Consider the following 23,566-nt stretch of genomic DNA (forward strand, 5'->3'; position numbering starts at 1 on the left):
GATAATGGGTGAAGGCTACTAGTCTATGCTACTTCCAACAAACTCGCTATTGCAGGAAGTTCTTAATGTCTTCATTAGATAGCCAGAAAAAAACAAAAAACCTACAAAACCAGATCCAAAATCTAAACAGTCTACGGTAAGGGTCTGACGTGAACCGTGTAAATGAGCGCCGATCAATGAGACAGCTCATTGATCAGCGCTCGTTTGCTTCTTTCACAAGAAGCTATTATCAGTAATGTATGGGGACAAGTGATCGTTACTACGATGGCTCGTCCCCATAATTTCTATCATGTCTGTAGCACATCTCCCAGTTTACACTGACAGATTTGCTGCAGACAATGATATTTTCGGCTGCATAAACGATACAATCAGCTGATGAACGAGCGTTTGTCCGATAATTGGCCCGTGTAAAAGGGCCTTAAGGAAACCTAGCAGGAAGTTCCAGCAGAATAGGGCATTTTTAATAGTATTTGAAAAAAATGTAGAACAAGGTAATGTGATTTTTGGGTCAGGAACTACTTAAAGAGGCTTTGTCACCAGATTTTGCAACCCCTAACTCCTATTGCAGCAGATCGGCGCTGCAATGGAGAGAAGAGTAACGTTTTTAAAAAAAAAAAAAAACGAGCATTTTTGGCCAAGTTATGACCATTTTTATATTTATGTCAATGAGGCTTTCTAAAGTACAACTGGGCGTGTTTAAAGTAAAAGTACAACTGGGCGTGTATTATGTGCGTACATCTGGGCGTTTTTACTTTTACTAGCTGGGCGTTCTGATGAGAAGTATCATCCACTTCTCTCCACAACGCCCAGCTTCTGGCAGTGCAGACACAGCGTGTTCTCGAGAGATCACGCTGTGACATCACTCACTTCATGCTCCAGGTCCTGCATCGTGTCGGACGAGCGAGGACACATCGGCACCAGAGGCTACAGTTGATTCTGCAGCAGCATCAGCGTTTGCAGGTAAGTAGCTACATCGACTTACCTGCAAACGCCGATGCTGCTGCAGAATCAACTGTAGCCTCTGGTGCCGATGTGTCCTCGCTCGTCCGACACGATGCAGGACCTGGGGCAGGAAGTAAGTGACGTCACAGCGTGATCTCTCGAGAACACGCTGTGTCTGCACTGCCAGAAGCTGGGTGTTCTGAAGTGGATGATACTTCTCGTCAGAACGCCCAGCTAGTAAAAGTAGTAAAAATGCCCCGATGTACGCACATAATACACGCCCACTTGGACTTTTACTTTAAACACGCCCAGTTGTACTTTCGAAAGCCTCATTTACATAAATATAAAAATGGTCATAACTTGGCCAAAAATGCTCGTTTTTTTAAAAAAAAACACGTTACTCTTATCTACATTGCAGCGCCGATCTGCTGCAATAGGAGATAGGGGTTGCAAAATCTGGTGACAGAGCCTCTTTAAGCGCCAGTTAAAAGCTGAAAACCGCTTGACTCGCTGCACAGGCAAGAATGCCACTCATAACAGCAGATTCCAAGAGTTGGGAAAGCCATACCCGCAGCGATCGTCCGACAAGGGGCTGTCTTTGTGACACAGCCCTTTAATGGAAATACCATGTATAGTTGTGAATAACAGATATTATTAAAACTATTACGAATAGCGAACACTTTCCAAGGAAATAAATTCAGATTCAAAGAAAAAAAGGTACCCCAAACAAGAACTGGGGATCCAGATGTTTCAGGAGAAACTGGTACAACAAAGTGCACGCTCTGGCATACTAAGAAACAGGTGCAAGTGCGAGAGGCCTAGGAGAGCAAGTAAATGGGGGATGGGTGCTGCAAAATGAATAATGGAACAGCTGGAAGAATTAGCAGTCCATGGTTGCTATGCGGCTTTCTTTCAGCAGAAAATGAACACACTCGGAGAAAACGACTAGGCTGCACAAAAGCAAAACAATGTAAAATACCAGAGTAGAAACAATACAAATCAGGATAGAAAAGACATTCCTTTGTGAGAAGAACTGAGCAACAAGGTGACAAGCCACAAATGAATAGAGAAGCGGCTTAGGACGACACCTCGGAAGTGAAGGAGAGGAGGAGATTGGACGGATTGTTAGATTTTATTCAATAGCAAGGAGGCAGGTAGCGCATGAGAATGTTAACCGCAGGATAATCATAGTGTTAAGGTATAGAGAATGTAAGGCTTGTTTTGTAGAATATTCATTTATACCGAAAGGTTTAGTGCACTTAGCCGCTCCAGTTTACTAGCGGTTCTAGAAAGCGCTCACCAAGAACCACAACAAATTCATCATTAGCTTATTACTAAGGATTAAAATAAATATTTAGATTGTAAGGATGGGCAGGAACATCACTCCTTTTGTCTTGTTTGTTTATCTGTTTTGGTTACTTTTGTTACTTCCCCAGTTGTAAAGTCCTAGGAAATATGTTGGCGCTATAGAAAAAATTATTCAAGAGAAAAATACCCTAGCACGCCCTGAAAACGGTGTGAATGGGATTTTTAAGATACATTCAGTATGATTTTAGAAAATGTGCCCATAGGACTTTGAGGTACTAGTGGGGTATACCCAAATTGGGACCCCCTCTTGAAGCCAGATTGGATGGCCATCACAAACAGTGGGTTTTTGCTTTAGAGGAATCAGAATTTTCATTGAAATTTAGGGACAGTCCATGGAAAAGTAGCACTCTACGGAAAAGTTCCTCTGCCAGTAACAGCAGATCGTCGGGAGGAATACCAGTAGGCACCTCCACAATTTATTTATCACCAGGAGACATAGCAAAAGAAAAGGGGTTGTCCAATTCTTTTAATAGCACTGTATGTTCAAAATAAAAGTGGTGACAATACGGGAGCCACAAAGAGAAGGAGTTCAGCGAGCGTTCAGTGCATTGTGGCTGCCATTGGAGAAAGGGAAACGTGAGTCAATCACCTTGAAAAGGTGATTCTAAGAGCTTATTTACATTACTATCTTTGGAGACGGGATTTCTGTCCAATTTTTTACTTGCCAAATAAGGAATTGGATTCCAAAAAAAGAATGTTCAAAGGGATTTTAACAAAACTTTTGAAAGCAGTCACTAGTGAGTTTTCCAACACTAGAGAGATTTTCACTAATATCTGACAAATTTATGAATACGACATTGTTCTTCCAGGTCTCCTGTCGTGCTTCGATGAACAAGGTTCCATTTTTTTCTAAATAGTTTGTACTCCTTCAGCTCTTATCAGCGTGGCTTATGAAATCTGATCAATCTCGACATAGCGGTCTGGTATGTCACAGGCCAGTAGATGTTATTTTATTGCTCATATATCTGTCCGGATAGAGACAACATTCAATTCCTCAGTGTTACAAGTGTACAGTGCATATTTCCTATGGTGAGCGTGTGGCTAATGTAACCACACGTTACTACAAAATGGTTAATAAACCACAGTTCTGGACTAAATTCAGTCCACTATCCTGGCACCCAACCAGTAAAAAGCCTAGAAAAACTTGGATGTCCTTCAAATAATGCCTGTGAATACTGGGCTTATCCTAGCCTAGTCATTTCCAGAGACATAAGTACGGCTGAATAAGGAAAGACCTAATGGTGTCTCATATATCATGAGTAAATTGGAGTACTGAAAGCCCAGGTTATTGTGGAAGAATACCTGACATTAGCTATACATGGTGAGATATCTCAGATGCCCTGCTGTGATGGTGCTACCGTGGCATGTACTGCTCCTACCACATAAGAAAATGGAGGAATTGCATGGTTACAAAGAGATGTACCCACATATAGAGGAGCTCTGTGTCAGACATGGACCATTTGTGATCAGATGCACTTGACAGCTCCACATACACAGATTCGTGGACGATTTCTGCATTAGGAGAAGAGACTGAGCAAAGAATGGCCAGCGGCATCACGTAAAACAAGGTGTAATGGGTAACAGATGGCATTTTTCGCTGATCTAAGGCAAAATGTTTATGCTTCGTTATTTCAGTCATTGTAGACTCAAAATGAGGACAATCTTCTCTCAGTCGACCTGCCGATTCCATAAGATGTTACAAATAGAGTCTGAAAGATGGCCAGTAACCCTGACCAGGGCATACAACCAATGGCCAAATCCGATATCTCATGTCATTATCAAGAAGCGGGAGGATCGGGGGCGGAGCTAACCGCACTGTGAGATGGTCGCTTGATCCCGGCGCTCCTCACTGAGACGCAGACTTCCACGGCTGGAGGGCTTTTAAGTACACGATAATGGTCCGTACAAGTCGGGACAAATCGTGTGACTCCCGGGGGACCCCGAAAACCGGTAAAACGCAGTCGGAGATGGAGAAATTCCTCCATAAAAAGCATCTCTCCCCGGCCGGGAAAAGCAAGATGGCGCCGGAGAAATCACTCCCGCCGGAAATAAGCCGCGACGATGATTCTGATGAAGAGAGCTCCTGTACGCACTCTGATGCTGGAGGTGGGTCAGATCCATTACCTATCACTAGAGCTTTCTTGAAAAAAGCACTGGCTAGCGCGATGTCCCCAGTATTAAAGGAACTGTCTTCCATTAAAGCGGACATACAGCATGTGGGGCAAAGAGTGGCAGTACTGGAGGACACTCAATCCGCCATTATGCAACAAGTGGAGGCCGTGCAAGGTGCAGTAGCTTCACATGTCTCCCATCTAAATCATACTTATCTACAGTTGGAGGATCAGGAGAACCGCAGCAGGCGGAAAAATGTCAGGTTGAGAGGCATCCCAGAGACGGTATCCACAGAGGAGATCTTGCCAACAGTGAGGATCATTTTCTCGACCATTCTGGGACAGGAAAAAGCGGCGCAGGTCATTATTGAGAGAGCCCATCGGGCATTACGACCTAAGCCATCTCGAGACGAACCTCCCAGAGATGTTATCTGCGGTCTGCTCAATTTTTTGGACACGTCTGCCATTCTCTCGGCTGCACGAGTGATTCCCGACTTGGCATTTGAGGATAGCAAGATACTGGTCTTCCAGGATCTAGCTGCCAGCACCCTGGCCAAAAGACGGCTGCTGAAGCCCTTGACCGAAGCTTTGAGGCTAAGGAAGATACCCATGCGATGGCTGTTCCCGTTCGGCCTGGCGATCCTGAGGGAGGGTCGACAGATCACTATCAGGACGCCAGAAGACCTCGCTAAAGCCTGGCCGAAAATAGGCATGGAGAAAATCGACATACCGGACTGGATGCCGATACAGCGAGATGTCCCGACATGCGAGGTCCCTGATCCGCACACTTGGCAGAAACCCCGGAAGTTTAAGGCCCCACGTAGCAACACAAGGAGAGGGTTTGGACAGCAACTGGAAGCCCCATGAGCCCGTTCGGGGCCCCCGCTAGAGGGGATTTGACCACTTTATATCCTTTACTTTTTGGCTAAGTTGTTATAAGATTTATGCCCTGTCACTGTGTTGTTATGATGTTCATCAGCACGTACACCCTCCTTTTATGGCACAAGATTTGTAGATTATATGGAAGTCTGTGTTCTCTCTTAACATTGAATGAGGTTGGTTCCCTCGTTTCACCCCCCTTGCAACTCTGTAGTCGGGCCACGACATCTTAAGACAAGGGACATCCTCTGTGGGATAGGAGGTTCCCCCTTAATACCTTTTTGCCTATGGAATGTCGTTGCCTCGCTACATCTTTTTCTATTTTTTCTTTTGTATATAGTTATATGTGTGTTTTGCATCCCTCCGGTGTTCACGCCTACATTGTATTATGAAGCTAATTGTTTTCTGAATGGGTCATGGCCCCGATTACTTTCTTGACACTGAATGTAAATGGGTTTGGGACACCGCAAAAGAGGTCTCAGGTGTTCAAAATGTTTAAACAGGATAAGCCGGACGTCTTGATGTTGCAGGAGACTCATTTCCGCCATGAGAGGTTACCCCGCTTGCCGTTGTCCTCGTACAGCCAGTGGTTCCATAGTACCCATACATCGGCCTCTAGAGGTGTGACTGTAGGTATTCATAAAGATTTTCCATTCAAAGTAGAAGTTTCAAAGGCTGATCCGGCAGGCCGATATATTTTTCTTAAGGGTTCTCTCTGCAACACCAGGATGACTATAGCATGTTTGTATGCCCCCAATGATAAACAGATTCCGTGGTTGCTTAAGACATTACGTATACTTAAGAGTTTTGGGGAGGGGATGTCAGTTGTGGGAGGGGATCTAAATGTGGCGCTGGAACCTGATCTCGACTCTACTTCGACCGCCCGTGTGTTCACTCATCGAGCTATGCACAAACTTAAATTGATGTTATATAACTGCCAGCTAACGGATGTATGGCGTCTCTCCCATCCACAGGAAAGAGACTATACATTTTATTCACATCGACATAAAGTATATCGCAGACTAGACTACATCTTTATGTCTACGCCGTGCCTTTCGAATTTGCAGTCAACTTCCATAGGGCATATTACAGTTTCAGATCATGCCCCGGTGCTGGCTACAATACATGTTCGAGATCTGCCGGTCAGATCTTGGTCTTGGCGGCTTAATGACACGATACTCTCAGATGAGGTGCACACGGGGGTCTTGGGTGCGAAATTGGAGGAATATTTTTGTCTAAATAGTACACCTGATGTAACAGTGCCAGTAATATGGGAAGCCCATAAAGCATTTATCCGAGGTGAATTCATTGCATTATGCTCTCGTTTGAAGAAGGATAGGAATAAGAAAATGCAGTCTTTGCTGGCGCAGATCTCGGCTCTTGAACGACTACACCAGCAAACTCTGACAGCTCCATTACGCAAGGAATTGGACTCCCTCCGTCATAATCTTAAAGATATGCTAAATATACAGACAGCAAAGGCCTTTCAGAGACTCAAATGTCGTATATATTTACATGGGGACAGGGGCTCAAAATTGATGTCCAAAATGCTCAAGACTCAAACGGAGAAATCCTTTGTTTCCTCTGTTAAGACTGCCTCGGGTCAGCGGGTTTCTACCACTCCTCAAGTGGCCGAAGCCTTTAGACAGTTCTACGCTAACTTATACAATCTAGACGCTCAAGGTCCAGCGAGTTCATTAGCCTCAGCACACGAAGACAGAGAAGTGGCGGTTCGGTCTTTCCTCAGCAAACTGACTTTTCCCCAATTATCAGATAGTGAAAATACATCCCTATTGGCCCCCTTCACGATAGAAGAGTTGCAGACCAGTTTAACGAGCATACCCTCGGGGAAATGTCCAGGGCCAGATGGACTACCCATCACGTATTACAAAAAATTTAGTAGCATACTTCTCCCACACTTTCTGGAGGTATGTAATTCTCTCCTGAGTGGTTCTTCCCTCCCGCCGCAGGCTCTGGAAGCCTTCATTACTCTCATTCCAAAAGAAGGAAAGAGTCCTGATGACTGTGCAAGCTATAGGCCGATTTCACTGTTAAACACAGATGTGAAGTGGTGGGCCAAACTACTGGCTAGCAGAATAGCTAAATTTTTACCGAAATTGATAGCAGAAGAGCAGGTGGGTTTTGTTCCGCGGCGGGAAGGGAAGAATAACATCACTAGAGTTATTAATGCGATACACCTCGCGCGAAGGAAGAGGGTTCCTCTTGTCCTTTTAGGAACTGACGCTGAAAAGGCCTTCGATAGGGTCGACTGGAGGTTTATCCAAAGTGCCTTAGAAAAATTTAAGTTTCCCCAGCCCTTTATAAGTGCCATATTCTCCTTATACTCAAAGCCTTCAGCCAAAATTAGAGTAAATGGAATATTGTCAGCCCCTTTCTTCATAAAAAATGGCACCAGACAGGGCTGTCCTCTCTCCCCGGCTCTTTTTATTTTGGCCCTAGAGCCACTGTTATTATATATTAGACAACATGAAGAGGTTAGAGGATTGAAGGTAGGGGCGGTAGAGCATAAAATTGCAGCATTCGCTGATGATCTCCTTTTATTTATCACCAACCCACTGTCGGCTCTGCCGCACCTACTGACGCTGTTCGATAAGTTTGGTTTCGTTTCCAACTTCAAAATAAATCTTAGCAAGTCGGAAGCGTTAAATATCAATGTCTCCTCCCGGATCATTCTTAAACTGCAAAATTGCACCCCCTTCAGGTGGCCATCCGGGGCTATAAAATTTCTGGGGGTTATGATTCCTGCTGACCTGAGGGAGCTCTTTAGTCTCAATTATAAAGCCCTTTTTGCTAAGATCCGTAAGCAATTGTTATCCATGAGAATCCCGTTTATGTCGTGGTTTGGTAGGAAGAACTTACTCGCCACTTATATACTTCCGCAGATTACGTACCTGGTGTGTGCTTTACCTATAGAGGTTCCGAAGAGCTACTTCAGGAATTTCAAATCCCTATTCATTTCCTTTTTATGGGGCTCTAAGAGATCCAGACTAGCATACTCCTTCCTGATACAAAAGAAGGAGCAAGGGGGCATCTCCCTACCGGATCTGGAAACTTATTTTATAGCGAACCATTTAGCCCGCTGGACGCAACTGGCAGACGGGGGTAATACCTCTCTGTCTGTGGTTATGGAAAGATCCCTCATGGGACCAGAGATGTTGGGATTGCTATGGGTTCGATCTGCCTCGTACTCCTCAAAGGGATACTTGAGCCCAATCACTAAGGGAACGATGGCGGTGTGCCACACGGCAAAAGCCTTGAATATGTCAAAACAGCTCCTCTCGCCTCTTGCTCCTTTGAGTGTCTTGCCCTCATATTTGGGTAGACCGTCCGATAGAACAGCGGATTTTTGGAGGTGCTTAAATAAGGTACAAGTATCTGAATTGTGGGAACTAGATGGGCCGCCCGACTTGCAATCGGTTTTTAAGGGACGGGATCTGAAGCAACCAAACGCACTACAAATGGCAGATTATACAACTACCATTGGTATGTTCAAAGCTCAATCACCTCCATTAAAAGTAGACCCGACCTGGCTAGAAAATTACATATTATTACCGGCCACCCCGTCTAAAGTTCTGTCTAAATTGTATAAAGGCATTCTATTGGAGACATCTTCGCAAAAACCTCATTTTGTGAGACAATGGGAAAGGGATTTGGGCTTGTCTCTCTCCAAAGAGGAAGTAGGGTTTATATTGAAAGCCGCTCAGGGGTTTTCTAAGTGTGTACGTATACAAGAAAATTCCTACAAGCTGGTAACACGTTGGTACCGAACTCCGGACTTCCTATTTTCTATAGGTTTAGTCTCTGATAATTTATGTTGGAGGTGCCGAGAGGGTCCGGGCACCTTCCTTCACATCTGGTGGTCGTGCCCCAAGATATTAAGCTATTGGAGGGGGGTTGAAAAAATAATAAATTCTGTCTGTTCCACAAATATTACACTAACATCAGCACTGATACTACTCTGGTTGCCAATACCTGATTTTACGCCATCTGTACACAGTCTTCCGACCCACATGATCTCTGCTGCTAAATTGCTAGTGCCTACCTTTTGGAGACAGTCTAACCCACCGACGGTGGAGATATGGTTAGATAAAATGCAGCAGATATGTAGATTGGAGGAAATGGCTGCCTGGATAGACCATTCAAGGGAGAGATATCTGAAAATATGGAAACCATGGCTGGTCCGGGAGGTAGGGGGGCCATAAGATATCCATAAACACTGTCTTCACAACTCAGCACAATTCTGTTATTCACGTCATGTTATGAATTAAGAGACCTTTTAAATTCAAGTCAAGTTGAGTCCTATTTGCATATTTTCAACCATTGTAATGTGGCAATGTGACATAAAGGCGTGACACCGGAGGATGCTACTACCATGTTCTTATTTTCCTGTATTATGTCTTAGCTATTTTGTACTCTTACTGAGATGCATGTCAGTTCAGGGTCTCTTGTGGGTTAGCTTGTATTGTGAGGATGTTGTTTCCTTTGCGATGTCTATCTGACGTCATTTTCAAAGAGTTGTAATGATACCCAAGACCTGTATTCTTGCTTTGTTTTCATTTTGCAAACCCTGATATCTGACTTGTATTGTATCGTATGATGTCTTCCCTTGTATGTTTTGTGTACCAGTTTAATAAAAAGAGATTTTGCAAAAAAAAAGAAGCGGGAGGATCCAGCCATGTTCTCTTTCTACAACACCCAGGAGTGGGTGCATTTCTCAGAACGGTGACTGCCTCCACGTCATACTTTTAGTACCATGGAGAGGAATCTGAATATCATTGCTGTTCACAATGAATGGTGACCCCAGAGAAAGGACAAATATTTATATATTGTATGAATAGTAATGACTTCTTGGTGCAGCCATTGTGGTGCTTTACGGTCAGTGTCTAGACTCTTTTCTACCTGTGAGGTAATGCTCATCAGAGCAGCCATTACACTGCTCGACGGTCTGTGACGTCACTAAATGTAGCACATCCCCAGAGGGCACCAGCAGCCCGTCCTGCCAGCTTACATCCCATCTCCTACTCTGCCCCCTTCCAAAGTCTGTATGGCACCTAACCGTGGCCACCACCAAAGCTAGTGAAGGCTCATATGGGCATTGTGACGTCACAGATCTCTTCCTGGCACACCTCACAGCCTGGCTGCTTGTCCAGTGGAACCTGTTGCTCTCTTCATGGCTGCAGATGTAAGGAAGGGAGGAGGAGGAGGAGAGAAGCAGAGGGGGCACGGCCGGCGAGCAGACAGCAGCCATACTTATGGCTGCAAGTAGGAGGGAGGGGGTTGATTTATGGGCCACAGTTTTCTCAGCACATGCAGTATATATACCTCCCTGCGCCCCCTTCCTGGCTCATCACCCCCACCATACAAACACCGCCTCCTGACCATTTGGGGGAGTTGAGATGTTGCCAGGCAGAATCTCTGCGACACGATTCCTTGTAGGGTGGCACGAGTTCCTCCAATGCAGAGAGGAGGGGGCACAAGCAGCCAGCGGTCTATGCAAGTTTCTATTTATTCTAACCCATCGCTTTAATTAAAAAGACACTAGCACAGGCGGCTCACCCCATCCTAAGCAGAACCCTGAACAAAGGCTGCCGTATCCATCATTACATAGGCTGTTCAAGGATATCCTTGCTCTCTGCAATGCGGATCTATGGTACCGCGGCCCAAAGGGTTAACATCCGCACGTAATACGAATACAAATCGTTATGTCATAGGGAACGGCAACAAACTATGTACATGGGCGACAAAGGGGCAACTCGTAATGGTCACAGGCCGGGTCATTGCTAGCCACAGTCCCGCACTGGATGGCTGTACAGCAACACAAAGGAAAGCCCGATCCTGCACGCCCAGCCAGCCCCAAACTTATCACCCGAGTGTAACCCGATCCCCATAAGAAACAGGTCGCCATAAGCAGCCATTTCATTGTATAATCCTATGACAACCCCCATTGAGATCTCTCGCCGACACCGCTCTATGAAAGCTGCTTTATGATTGTGTCATCTGAGGTCAGTGCAGGCAGATTTTACGATCTGCGCTGCAGCCCTAGACCGGCATGGAGGGGTTAAAACCCCATCGTCAGCCGAGCCGAGGACGAGTCAGCCCCGACATTTAAAGGTCCGTTTGGAAACGTGCCACGCACAACAATAATACGCAAGAAGCAGCTCTACTTACATATTTCTTCTGAATGATATTCCTCTTGGGCCTTTGCTTGCTCATTCTGAGATCCAGATTAGGTCAGTACAAGATAACAATTGCCTCATGAATTAAAGCCCCAGCATAAAAAGAGAAAAATGCTCAACGACCGTAATATCCTGATGGTGCTGGATCTGTGGCGGCTGATAATCCGGCTTTCCGTGTATCTTGCCCCGGTCACCAGATTCACCTTGAGAGCAATCCTTTGTGGCTGGCGGTGCATACAAAAATATCACTTTAATACAATAACCATAGTGGACGAGACATTGCTGGAGTCGAGAAGAAAAAAAAATAGACAACGACGCCCTGTGCTTCTTTGTGGTTAGTATTCACAGTCTCCAATGCCAATGGAACATGGTTGTGGCGCCTGCTCAGCAGTTACATGTTGCACAGTAATGTCATCCGGGGACCTAGAACTGGAAGGGGGCTAGAAAACGACGAAAGGGGGTGCATAAATAATCAAATTAAAAAGCAAATGCTGGAAGTCACGTTTAAGCTGCAACAGAGTGAACTCCAGCCGCAGCGAGGTCTGCACTGTGTGTGTGTGTCTCTCTCGGCTGCTCGCTATTTTTTATTTTTTTTCCGTCCTCCAACCAATAGCAGCGACAGAAGGGTGGTGTCTAGTTCCCATGCAGAGAAAGAGTCTCTGACGTCACCGTGACGTCAGCTCATCACATGACCCGCGAACGGGGAGGCGCTCAGCTGGAAGGTTTATGCTGGATACCCAGAACCTGGATAGGAGAAATATGAGAAGCGGCTCACTGTTACGGATCCTTATAACTTCAGCCAAAGTCAAAGCACACGCCAGTATAGACCATTGTTTACTTGTTCATTAGGGAGTCCTTCAGACTGTCTATTGAATGATCTCTGCAAGTGCCAGAGGTGACCACTCCGGATCTCTTGTGGAGACCGATGTTACCTTCCATACTATAAAAGACAAAGTATTGTTGATGCTTATTTTTCATTGGGGCGGTGGACTATGCAGGATGGATTGCTTTTTTTTCCCCTGCTATAATGAATGGTGCAATACTTGTTTCTAAACTGTCGCGAGGGCGTTTTACACGGGCAGATGATCGACTGAACGAGCGCTCATACAAACGCTTGTTCCCAATTATTGCTCTGTGTAAGAGTACGGTCTCAAGTAGTGGCGTCTACATGCAGCCGACACACGGCCAAGGGGTTATCACTGGCATAATGGTGTGGCCGCTGGCCACCACATGTGGGCGTGGTTGTGGCAGCCGCTCAGTGGGACCGTACCCTAAACATTGCAGCAATCAGCCAACAAATGAGCAAATAGTGCCCGTTCATGCAGCAGCCACTCTGCTGTAGTGTGCCATGCGGTGATATCGCATGGGGTTTTACCACCGTTTTGCTTTGTAAAAACCACAGCAATTTGTAGTAAAACCGGTCTCAGCACAGCGTGTACAGGCACCCATACAAAGTGCCACCTAATACCCCAATATAGTCCCCACCTGTATGGGAATGAGGTACGCTATAAGGCTATATTCACACGAGCGAGTGTCAAATCAGCTGTGAAAAAGCGATTTGCATCCGTGCGGGATCTGTTTTCACGGATCACTTGTAGACTTGGGGCTATTGAGGGATCCTTGAAAACGAACAAAAATAGGACATGTTCTTCTTCTTCATGGGCCGTTCACATAGTCCGTTAAAACAACGGGCGTGTGAATAGTCCCATAGAGGTACATACATTTTTATGCAGCCTTGTGACGGCCGTTAAAAGCACAGCCGTCACACGGCCGATTTCCGCATTCGTGTGAAGAAGCCCTAACGTTGTACTTGGCTTTCTTGACAGCCACTTTTCTCTTTAGGGCAGCGACAGTAAAACGTAGTAAATTAGCCAAACATAAGCCAAGTCCCCTTAAGTGGATCCTAAACAGAAGTCAATTATAAAGGAAAAACACAACTTCTATATGTGTCTTAGGCTTCGTTCACAGTTGCGTCAGAAGCTCCGTTAGGGGCCTCCGTCGCAGACCCGGCAGGGATTTAGGAGACAATGGAGCAGCATGCTATGCTATTGTGTCCAGTAAAATCACGAACAGCCCGACGGAAAGCCGACCGAACCTATTAGGGTATGTTCACACGCTAGCTGTCATTTACGGCTGAAATGACAGCCTGTTTTCAGAAGAAAACAGCTGCGTCGTTTCAGCCGTAAAAGCAGCTCCTCGTAATATACGAGGCGTCTGTGACGCTCGTATATCTTGAGCTGCTCTTCATTGAGTTCAATGAAGAACAGCTCAAATTACGTTGCAAAGAAGTGCCCTGCACTTCTTTGCCGAGGCAGACAATTTACGCGTCGTCGTTTGACAGCTGTCAAACGACGACGCGTAAATTACAGGTCGTCTGCACAATACATCGGCAAACCCATTCAAATGAATGGGCAGATGTTTGCCGACGTATTGTAGCCCTATTTTCAGGCGTAAAACGAGGCATAATACGCCTCGTTTACGCCTGAAAATAGGTTGTGTGAACCCAGCCTTAAAGTCGGTGGGTTCCGTCGGCAACCGGCGGTGTCTGTTGTGCAATGGAACCGTTGGTTCCGTTATTCCCTTGTTCTGCTCCTCTGGCGGAGCAGAACAACTGAACACACCAACGCAGGTGTAAACCGAGGCTAATACAGGTTTTGACTTAAAAACGCATACAAAATCTGCAGTGTGTGAACAAAGCCTTATTCTGAGTGTCACGCACAGTATGCCTCAGGACAAACGTCAGACTTCAAATTCTTTCTGCCCCAAGAGGCGCTTTCTCCTGTGCATGCTGCTGGATGTCTATCAATACTGTCACTCACGTACGTTGTAGCATTGTTTAACACTGTCACTTTTCTCGTGGGTCTGTGCACTGTGCTCCTGAAAATAATACAGAACATAGCACATGTAATAAAACGGTCTCTCGTGTGAAGGCACTGGGACAGGTCTAGGGTGTTGTTTCTGTGCGTTGTTATTTGACAGTGAAAATAAATAGTGTATCGCTGTGATATATGTTATGTGGCATGCAATTATCTAACCGCACCCAACATACTACTTACGTAAAGCAACAATGTTGCAGCTTTGGTGCCCAAAGAATATGACATCACTAGCTTATAGTATTGGTGGCACTGTGAGCCTGGAATATTAAACATCTCCGAGGAAAAACTGGCGTTGTTGCCCTTAGCAATGTTTAATAGGTAGGGGTCCCCAGACCGCCGTTCTGCAAGCAAAAGCAGCTGCATCCAGAAGACTAAAGAGTGAGTCACACATGCATGTTTTACATGTGGATTTTGATGCGGATTTGCCGTGAACTGCTGCAGTTTCACCCTATGCATTGTACAGGGTGAAATCCGTGCAAAATCCGCAACAAAATCTACTTGTAAAAGGTGCAGATTTTGCAGCAAATTTGCTGTGGCCAAGTCCTTGGAGAAATGGCCACATATGTGCATGGATCTATCTATTGAAGTATATAGGAATTACAGAAACAGAGGGCAGTTGCTCGGTTGTTGCCATAAGGCTGGGTTCACACGACCTATTTTCAGACGTAAACGAGGCGTATTATGCCTCGTTTTACGTCTGAAAATAGGGCTACAATACGTCGGCAAACATCTGCCCATTCATTTGAATGGGTTTGCCGACGTACTGTGCAGACAACCTGTCATTTACGCGTCGTCGTTTGACAGCTGTCAAACGACGACGCGTAAATGGACTGCCTCGGCAAAGAAGTGCAGGGCACTTCTTTGCCACGTAATTTGAGCCGTAATTCATTGAACTCAATGAAGCACAGCTCAAGATTTACGAGCGTCTCAGACGCCTCGTAAATTACGAGGAGGAGCATTTACGTGTGAAACGAGGCAGCTGTTAACAGTCTGTCTTTCCACACGTAAATGCCTCTCATCGTGTGAACATACCCTTAGGGTGCATTTACATGAGACGTTTTTGGCTGTGTGCGGTAAAAAGTGTGTTTCACCTGTAAATACGGCATGGGTGATAACTTCAGTGCAAAAACGCCGCAATTTGCGGTTAAACCACAACCAGTTTTGTTGCGATTTTTTTTTACGAGACAGCAAAAATCGTCTCATATAAATGCACCCTCACTTACGTAGACTTTAAAGGGGTTTTCCCATCAGAGATATTTATGACATATCCACAGGATATGTCATAAATGTCAGATAGATGCGGGTCCCACCTCTGGGACCTGCACCTATCTCTATAACTGGGCCCTCTAAACGCCGTTCTACTGCTCTGTGTTGTAGCTGAAAAGTGTGATTTCCGACCATGAATTATAGAAACAGCAAAGCTCGCTGAGCTATGCTGTTTCCGTAACTCCCATAGTAGTGAATGGCAGTAACAGAAGCATCGTAGCATGCGAGCTACGCTGTTTCCGTAGCTACCATTCAGTTCTATGAGACTTACGGAAACAGCGTAACTCAGCGAGCTACGCTTTTTCCGTATTTCATTGTCGGAAATCACACATTTTAGCCACAACACTGAGTGGCAGAACGGGGTTTAGAAGGCCCCGTTCTAGAGATAGGTGCGAGTCCCAAAGGTGGAAACCCGCATCTATCTGACATTTAGGCTGGGTTCACTCGACCTATTTTCAGGCGTAAACGAGGCGTATTATGCCTCGATTTACGCATGAAAATACGGCTACAATACGTCGGCAAACATCTGCCCATTCTTTTGAATGGGTTTGCCGACGTACTGTGCCGACGACCAGTAATTTACGCGTCGTCGTTTGACAGCTTTCAAACGACGACGCGTAAAATGACTGCCTCGTCAAAGAAGTGCAGGACACTTCTTTGAAATGTAATTTGAGCCGTTTTTCATTGAAGTCAATGAAGAACAGCTCAAGATTACGGGCGTCAAAGACGCCTCGCAAAATGCGAGGAGGAGCATTTACGTCTGAAACGACGCAGCTGTTTTCTCCTGAAAACAGTCTGTAATTTCAGACGTAAAAGTCAGCTAGCGTGTGCACATACCCTAAGGGTATGTGCACACACACTAATTACGTCCGTAATTGACGGACGTATTTCGGCCGCAAGTACCGGACCGAACACAGTGCAGGGAGCCGGGCTCCTAGAATCATAGTTATGTACGATGCTAGGAGTCCCTGCCTCTCCGTGGAACTACTGTCCCATACTGAAAACATGATTACAGTACGGGACAGTTGTCCTGCAGCGAGGCAGGGACTCCTAGCATCGTACATAAGTATGATGCTAGGAGCCCGGCTCCCTGCACGGTGTTCGGTCCGAGACTTGCGGCCGAAATACGTCCGTCAATTACGGACGTAATTAGTGTGTGCGCACATACCCTTATTCTGGGTGTATGTGCAGAGTAGGTCCCACCTTACAGACGTTGCCTCGTGGCAGGTGGGCAAACACTTTTTGATCAAAATGTGCACTAAGAACCTTCCTTTTGTAAGTAGATTTAGCTTTAGTGCATATTTATTTATATTTAGTGGCTTAGGTGGCATTAGTGTCGGCAGTGTGCTGTCGCCATTTCTTTTTCTGCTGTATATTTGCAGTCACAGGTGTTCTTGCACCTGTATACACGTTTTGTATCATTTTGTTGGAATGTGCTGTTCAAACTTTTGTGTTTATGGGATCCATATATGTGGGGTTAGTGACTGCCTCCACTTGTTGTTCTTGCACTCCTCCCATTCTGCCCTGGGTGATTTTAATCAGTTCAATGCTGGATCCTACCATCCCCAGGTATATATGTAGGCTTAGTCCCAGTTCTGGGTGTATGTGCAGCGTAGGTTCCCACCTTACAGAGGTCGTCTTGTCGTGGCAGGTGGGCAAACACTTTTTGATCAAAATGTGCACTAAGAACCTCCCTATTTGTAAGTACATTTAGCAGTAATGCAAATTTAGTTATATTTAGCGGCTTAGGTGGCATTAGTGTCGCAGTGTGCTGTCGCCATATCTTTTTCTGCTATATCCTGTGGATATGTCATAAATGTCTCTGATGGGAAAATCCTCTTAAGGCCCTGTTCACACAAACTATTTTGGCGCTTCTTTTGACGCGGAAACCGCCAAAAAACGGCCGAAAACGCCTCCCATTGATTTCAATGGAAGGCGAGGCCTTTTTTTCCCGCGAGCGGAAAAAAACGCTTGTGGGAAAAAGAAGTGTCATGCCCTTTCTTTGGGCGTTTCTGCCTCTAACTTCCCATTGACATCAATGGGAGGCAGAGAAAGCGGTTTTTTGCCGTTTTTTGCCCACGGAGCTCAATGGCCGTGCCCGAAAAACGTGGCAAAGATAGTGCAGGCAGGTCAAAATCTGCCTCAAAATTCCTGAAGGTATTTTGCGGCAGATTTTTCCAACTGCAAAAAACTCCAACTGCAAGTGTGATAAGGGCCTAAGGGGTTGTCCAGGCCAGGGGCATTTTTTCACACTGATGACCTATCCACAGGATAGGTCATCAGTATAGGATCAGTGGGGGTCCGACACCCAGACTCCGCACCGATCAGCTTTATTGTCTGCCTCTGGGCATCGGAGGTTATGCAGTGGCTGGTGCTGGAAGCAGATGGCTCCGGTTATAGTATAACGGCTGTGACTAGGAGCAGAGGTGCAGTAACCCAGCACGACTGCTATACAGTGTATGGAGCCTACTGCTCCAGCACTACATAACTTCTGGTGCCAGTAGGCAGTCGGAATAGCTAATCGGTGTAGGATCCCCACCGATCATATACTGATCGCCTGTCATCAGTATGAAAAACCGCCCCGTGCCCGGACAACCCCTTTAAAGAGGCTCTGTCGCCAGTTTATTAACTCCCTATCTCCTAACTAATCTAATAATCTCCATGTTGCTGATAACTTCAGGGTGATTTGTTTTTAAAAAAAACGTTTATTGTTTGCAAAGTTATGAGCATTTTTCTAAATCTGGTAATGTGGCTCTAATAGCCAAATAGGAGGTGACTCTTCTTTTCACTCTGGGCGGTGTAATGTTTTCTGTATGGCGCTGTCCAATCAGCTTACAGCTTCTCCCCTTCCCTGCCCAGCAACACAGTGTGATGATATAGTATACACCTTCCATTCCTGACTGTATTCAACTGGTGATACCTCTGGTTGTGTCACAGCTAGAACTGCGATCCTGGTGTCATATGAAAGATTAGGATCTCCTCTTTCATATGCCCCAGATATGGCTGTTTGAAGTGATCCCCCTTCCCTCCAGCCCCAGTCTCTCACACTGTGTGAAGCAGCTTCATGCTGATAGGACCCCCCCGCCCCCTTCTCCATATTAGATATGTATGGTTTATCCTGTCCATATGCCATAAAACTCCAAAGTGGGAAGTTCCATATGGGTCTAAATTGTCATGCTAGTCCACACAAACTGTTAGGAAGCGCACAGAGTCCCAGCGGCTTCGTACTACATAGTCGTAGGTACTCTGTGTGCCGCTGTATAGTGCCACAATACGGCACCGTATTACAGAGAGATTGTCCCCTACAAGCAATGCTTCCTGGGTAATTACCTCATGTATACAGCTTCCAATGGAGCATGCCACTATTTTGTCACATACGTAGTTATCCAGTTCTCATGTGTGCTCTTGTTGCGGGTCTCTTCAGTCCCTACAGCATGGCGAGTCCATCGACATGGGTGACCAGTCACGTATTCCCCCCCGCTGAGGTCATATGTCGACAACAATGGGAGGGGAACAGGAGAGAATTTTTGTCACATAGAGAACTTATTGAAATTTGCTAAACTGTGTATAAGTCCTTAGACAAAATGTGGACTTGAACAAGTCTATGCATAAGGCCTCATTTACACGAGCGTGTGCGTTTTGCGCGCGCAAAAAACGCAGCGTTTTGCGTGCGCAAAAGGCACTTGACAGCTCAGTGTGTCATCCGTGTATGATGCGCGGCTGCGTGATTTTCGCGCAGCCGCCATCATAGAGATGAGGCTAGTCGACGTCAGTCACTGTCCAGGGTGCTGAAAGAGTTAACTGATCGGCAGTAACTCTTTCAGCACCCTCGACAGTGCATTCCGATCACCATATCGAGTAACCTGTTTAAAAAAAAAAGAGGTTCGTACTTACCGAGAACTTCCCGGCCGTTGCCTTGGTGACGCGTCCCTGGTGACGCGCCTCTCTTGACATCTGGCCCCACCTCCCTGGATGACGCGGCAGTCCATGTGACCGCTGCAGCCTGTGCTTGGCTTGTGATTGGCTGCAGCTGTCACTTGGACTGAATTGTCATCCCGGGAGGTCAGACTGGAGGAAGAAGCCGGGAGTTATCGGTAAGTCAGAACATTTTTTTTTTTTACACGTTCACATATATTGGAATCGGAAGTCACTGTCCAGGGTGCTGAACCAGTTTAACTCTTTCAGCACCCTGCACAGTGACTGTCTCCTGCCGGGTTCGGTCAAAACGAGTTCGGCCGAACCCGGTAAAGTTTGGTTCGCTCATGTCTAAGACACTCCGTTCGGATGTTTGTAAACAGAAAAGCACGTGGTGCTTTTCTGTTTACATTCAGTTTGACAGCTCTTGCGCGAATCACGCAGTTCGCACGTAAGTGCTTCCGTGCGACCTTCGTGGTTTTCACGCACCCATTGACTTCAATGGGTGCGTGATGCGCGAAAAACGCACGATTATAGAACATGTCGTGAGTTTTACGCAACGCACTCGCGCTGCGCAAAATTCACGCATCGTCTGCACTGCCCCATAGAGTAATATAGGTGCGTACGACACGCGTGAAAAGCACGCGCGTCGCACGCGCGTATATTACGCTCGTGTAAATGAGGCCTAAATGTGAGTTCTTATGACCCTTTTTTCTTTTTAACACCGTCCTGTACATTTGTTACTACTGTCTCTTATAATTTGTAAAATTTATTGATACCTATTTTTACATCACGTTGTTATAGTCACAGTCAATAAACGATATGAGTTTGGTAATAGGAGGTGGGACACACTAAGCCTCCTCCTGCTTTGTCTATAGAACTCAGCGTGCCACCAAAGGGGGGGGCTTTTATATGCGGTATAAGCGAATTGTGTTGTGGAGGCTTTGGTCTTCCACACGGGAGGGGGTGTGACGTGCTCACGGAACTTGTAGTTTCAGAGCCGTTCATGTGTACATATAATCACTGGACGCGAACTTCATTTCCCATCGCGCTCTTGGCCGTATTGACACGTGACTTTTTACTCTGCCAAAGCAGACAAGTCTGTTACATAGTTATGACGCCGGGGCTATTACTGTTTGTTACTTGGGTACTGATGTTTTTATCTGTGAGCGTTGTGACGGTACTTGTAACCTTAACGTTTCACCATACATATACAGAACATTGTTTGCACGCTCCTGTTAGTGGATTCTGCCTAGCGACTGCTTACAGTGTTACTGAGGTATTCACCAACTCTGCCTTTTACACAGCAACACCTATAGTAGCAATCCATACACGTTACCTACAGTACTGCACAGTCGTCCAATCAAGAACCTTCTGACATTAAGATGGGTAGCGCTTTGATTAGTGCGAGCGTGTGATTGGCTGTAGGTGAGTGTGGGCGGGTGCAGACAGTTGACAAGCTCTTTACGGTGTACTTTTCGGTGTCTGGGGTAAAGAAGGAGGGGGGCAGGCCACGGATAGTGAGCGCCATATAAGAAAACTGCTGCCTTGTTGCGGTACAAGGGCTCATAAAGTCTGGGATTGTGTGTCCGCCATGTGCGTGTCTAATGCGCAGGTCATGAGGTGCCATATCAGGACAGACGAGCTGAGGTACTATGAGGTCACGCAGTAACCCGAGCCAATACATTCAATGCCTGCCTACCATTCAGCTCGAAACGAGCATCACCTCCTGACCCGAGGATCTCATGACACCGATACGGGGGATCACAGCACGGTGTACGATACACATACTGATGATCCGAGTGAAAGGATGCTTTGTTATCTGGGTTTACTGATAGAAACTTAGTAACTAGCTGTATACTCTGCACTGGGCTACATATGCGTGTACAGTATGGCAGATTTATCAGTGCCACAGGGGCAAGTTCTGACTGCCACTAGGGTGCCCTCACATGTGGCGTGCTTTGTGTTGTATCTCCGCAGCGTAACAATACGCTGTGGAAAACTGAGAACGGGACCCTGAGCAGACGCAAACTGACACCGACGGAAACCAGAGGTTTCCGCTTCCATCACCATTGATTTCAATGGTGACGAAGCCGGTGCCCGTGGTTTAAGTTCGTCTCTTTTGTGCACCGGACCCGTCATTTTTCCGGAAGCAAGAGTGTAGTCGATTTCAGCGTTACAAACTGTTTGAGTAGAGCATTTTGTAAGGGGCAAAAAAAAGGGTTTTGTTTACTTTTAGAATTTTTTATTTTTGAGGGTTTTTTCAGAATCTTTTTTCAGTCCCACTAGGGGATTTGACCCTGATCGTTTGATCGCTAACATAATACACTGCACTACTTATGTAGTGCAGTGTTTTATGCCTTTTAGTGTAAACCTGTCAGATGCAGGGCCTAATAGGCATATGCAAATGGAAGATTTGGGGGCCTTATTTAGGCCCAAGCTGTCATGGCAACCCATTGACACCCCACGATCGCCACGTGGGGACAGTGATGCGGTGACAGGGGGAGCCCCCTCCCTTTGTCTAAACACTTGCCGAGGTCGCTATCGATCACAGCATCTCAGAGATTAAATGGATGGGATCAGAGTTACACAACTGATACCCGCTGCGGATGGTGCGGGTATGTGTCCAGTGCCAACACCATCGCCGTGGTTTACACTTACAGCGTGCTGAGCTAAATACATAGCCCTAGTGCTGTAAATATACAGGGCATGTCGCCGAGGGGTAAAGGTTACACATTTTTTGAAAGTTTGTAACAGGAATGCTGAGAAATGTAGTTCCATTGTGTCATCAGTGAAGGAAGAGCAAGCTAGTATCTTATAAGTTATACTTATAAGTCTGGGACATAGATACGTAAAAAGAAAAATACGTGTTTAAGACACCAATGTGGCAGTTTTGTACCCTGAATAGTTTTTGTCCAAATTTTTGGAAATACACTTTGGCGGCAACTAAATTTGTTTTTTTTTGTAATAAAGGCCCAGTCAATCTAAATTATACCACGAAATACAATAAATATTAAAGCAATGCTCATTTAATTCAACACTCAGTTTTCTGGAAATCATGAAGCCCAACAGGTAAGAGTAGTGGCACGTCATCAAATGAAATACTTCTGCAGAGGCTGAAGATGACCAGTAGAAGACTTTTTAAGATGCTACAAGACAATTTTCTGCATTTCAATGGCCGTTAAGAAATATTCAACAGTCCAGAATCATTGTGACCCTTTTTTGGTTTGATATTTGACAGCGTACGGTGCCCAAAAACATTACTTCATCAAAATAATGAATATCACTTTGAGAGGAACATTGGACCGACTGTCTCATGACCGGTCTTGTGTTTGATTATATCTTTTTTTCAAAGAATTTCGGTGCTTCCGACTCCTTCTCTGCATATACTGTTAACATAGTTGAAGTAAAGGGCTTGAGTATGTGAGTCAACCGCCACAGCAGAAGGTGCTGATGGAGTTCGAGCAATGGGTCCGAAAACGCCACCACCTTGGACATCTATTCAATCTTTAAAGAATGTTTGACTATATCTCTAAGATCTGTGTTCTTATAAGTTGTTTCTTTCTGGTTAAAAGAGAAAAATGGATGACGAGCAGATTCCTAACTTCAGCGGAAGTGTAGTGACTATAGAGTTCTGCCTACTCCGCAATGTAAACTCAAACAGAATTATAATTCTGACCTTCTTTATTCAGCCTTTTGCTCTAATTCCATCTAACCAGCAAAATGTTTGTTAGCGAACGCCTCAAAAAGAATATCATCAGCATTCTAAATCTGAATTTCAATAGTTTATGCTTAACTTCCCTATACCATGTTAATATGCATTTTCCTAGAATTGTAACTAATGGTTTCAAATCCTTGCAATACTATAATAGTAACAGATAAAAGCTCTGATTGATTTTTAAGGAGATAGAATGTATCAAAAGCTTCATAATACTATTTACACACATATCGTTTTGTATAAGTAGCTCCAGTCATTGTGAAGTCCTCAATGACCTGCCATTTGTGAGTTATC

The 23,566-nt window shown here is 45.5% G+C and overlaps 1 protein-coding gene across 2 annotated transcripts in view; it reads right to left on the reverse strand.

The window, feature by feature from the left end:
* Positions 1-12,096, reverse strand: part of JARID2 (jumonji and AT-rich interaction domain containing 2) — a 155,709-nt gene extending 143,613 nt beyond the window's left edge. Inside the window, exon 1 of one of the 2 annotated variants that reach the window (XM_075826614.1) lies at positions 11,490-12,093. In XM_075826614.1, the coding sequence (XP_075682729.1) occupies positions 11,490-11,534 (45 nt within the window). In that variant the 5' untranslated portion in view covers positions 11,535-12,093. Of the gene's footprint in view, positions 1-11,489 lie in introns of both variants that reach the window. The other variant, XM_075826615.1, reaches the window with a different exon arrangement.
* Between the last annotated feature and the right edge of the window lie 11,470 nt (positions 12,097-23,566).

Source organism: Rhinoderma darwinii, chromosome 5 (genome assembly GCF_050947455.1).
Source record: "Rhinoderma darwinii isolate aRhiDar2 chromosome 5, aRhiDar2.hap1, whole genome shotgun sequence".
NCBI classification, from domain to species: Eukaryota; Metazoa; Chordata; class Amphibia; order Anura; family Rhinodermatidae; genus Rhinoderma; species Rhinoderma darwinii.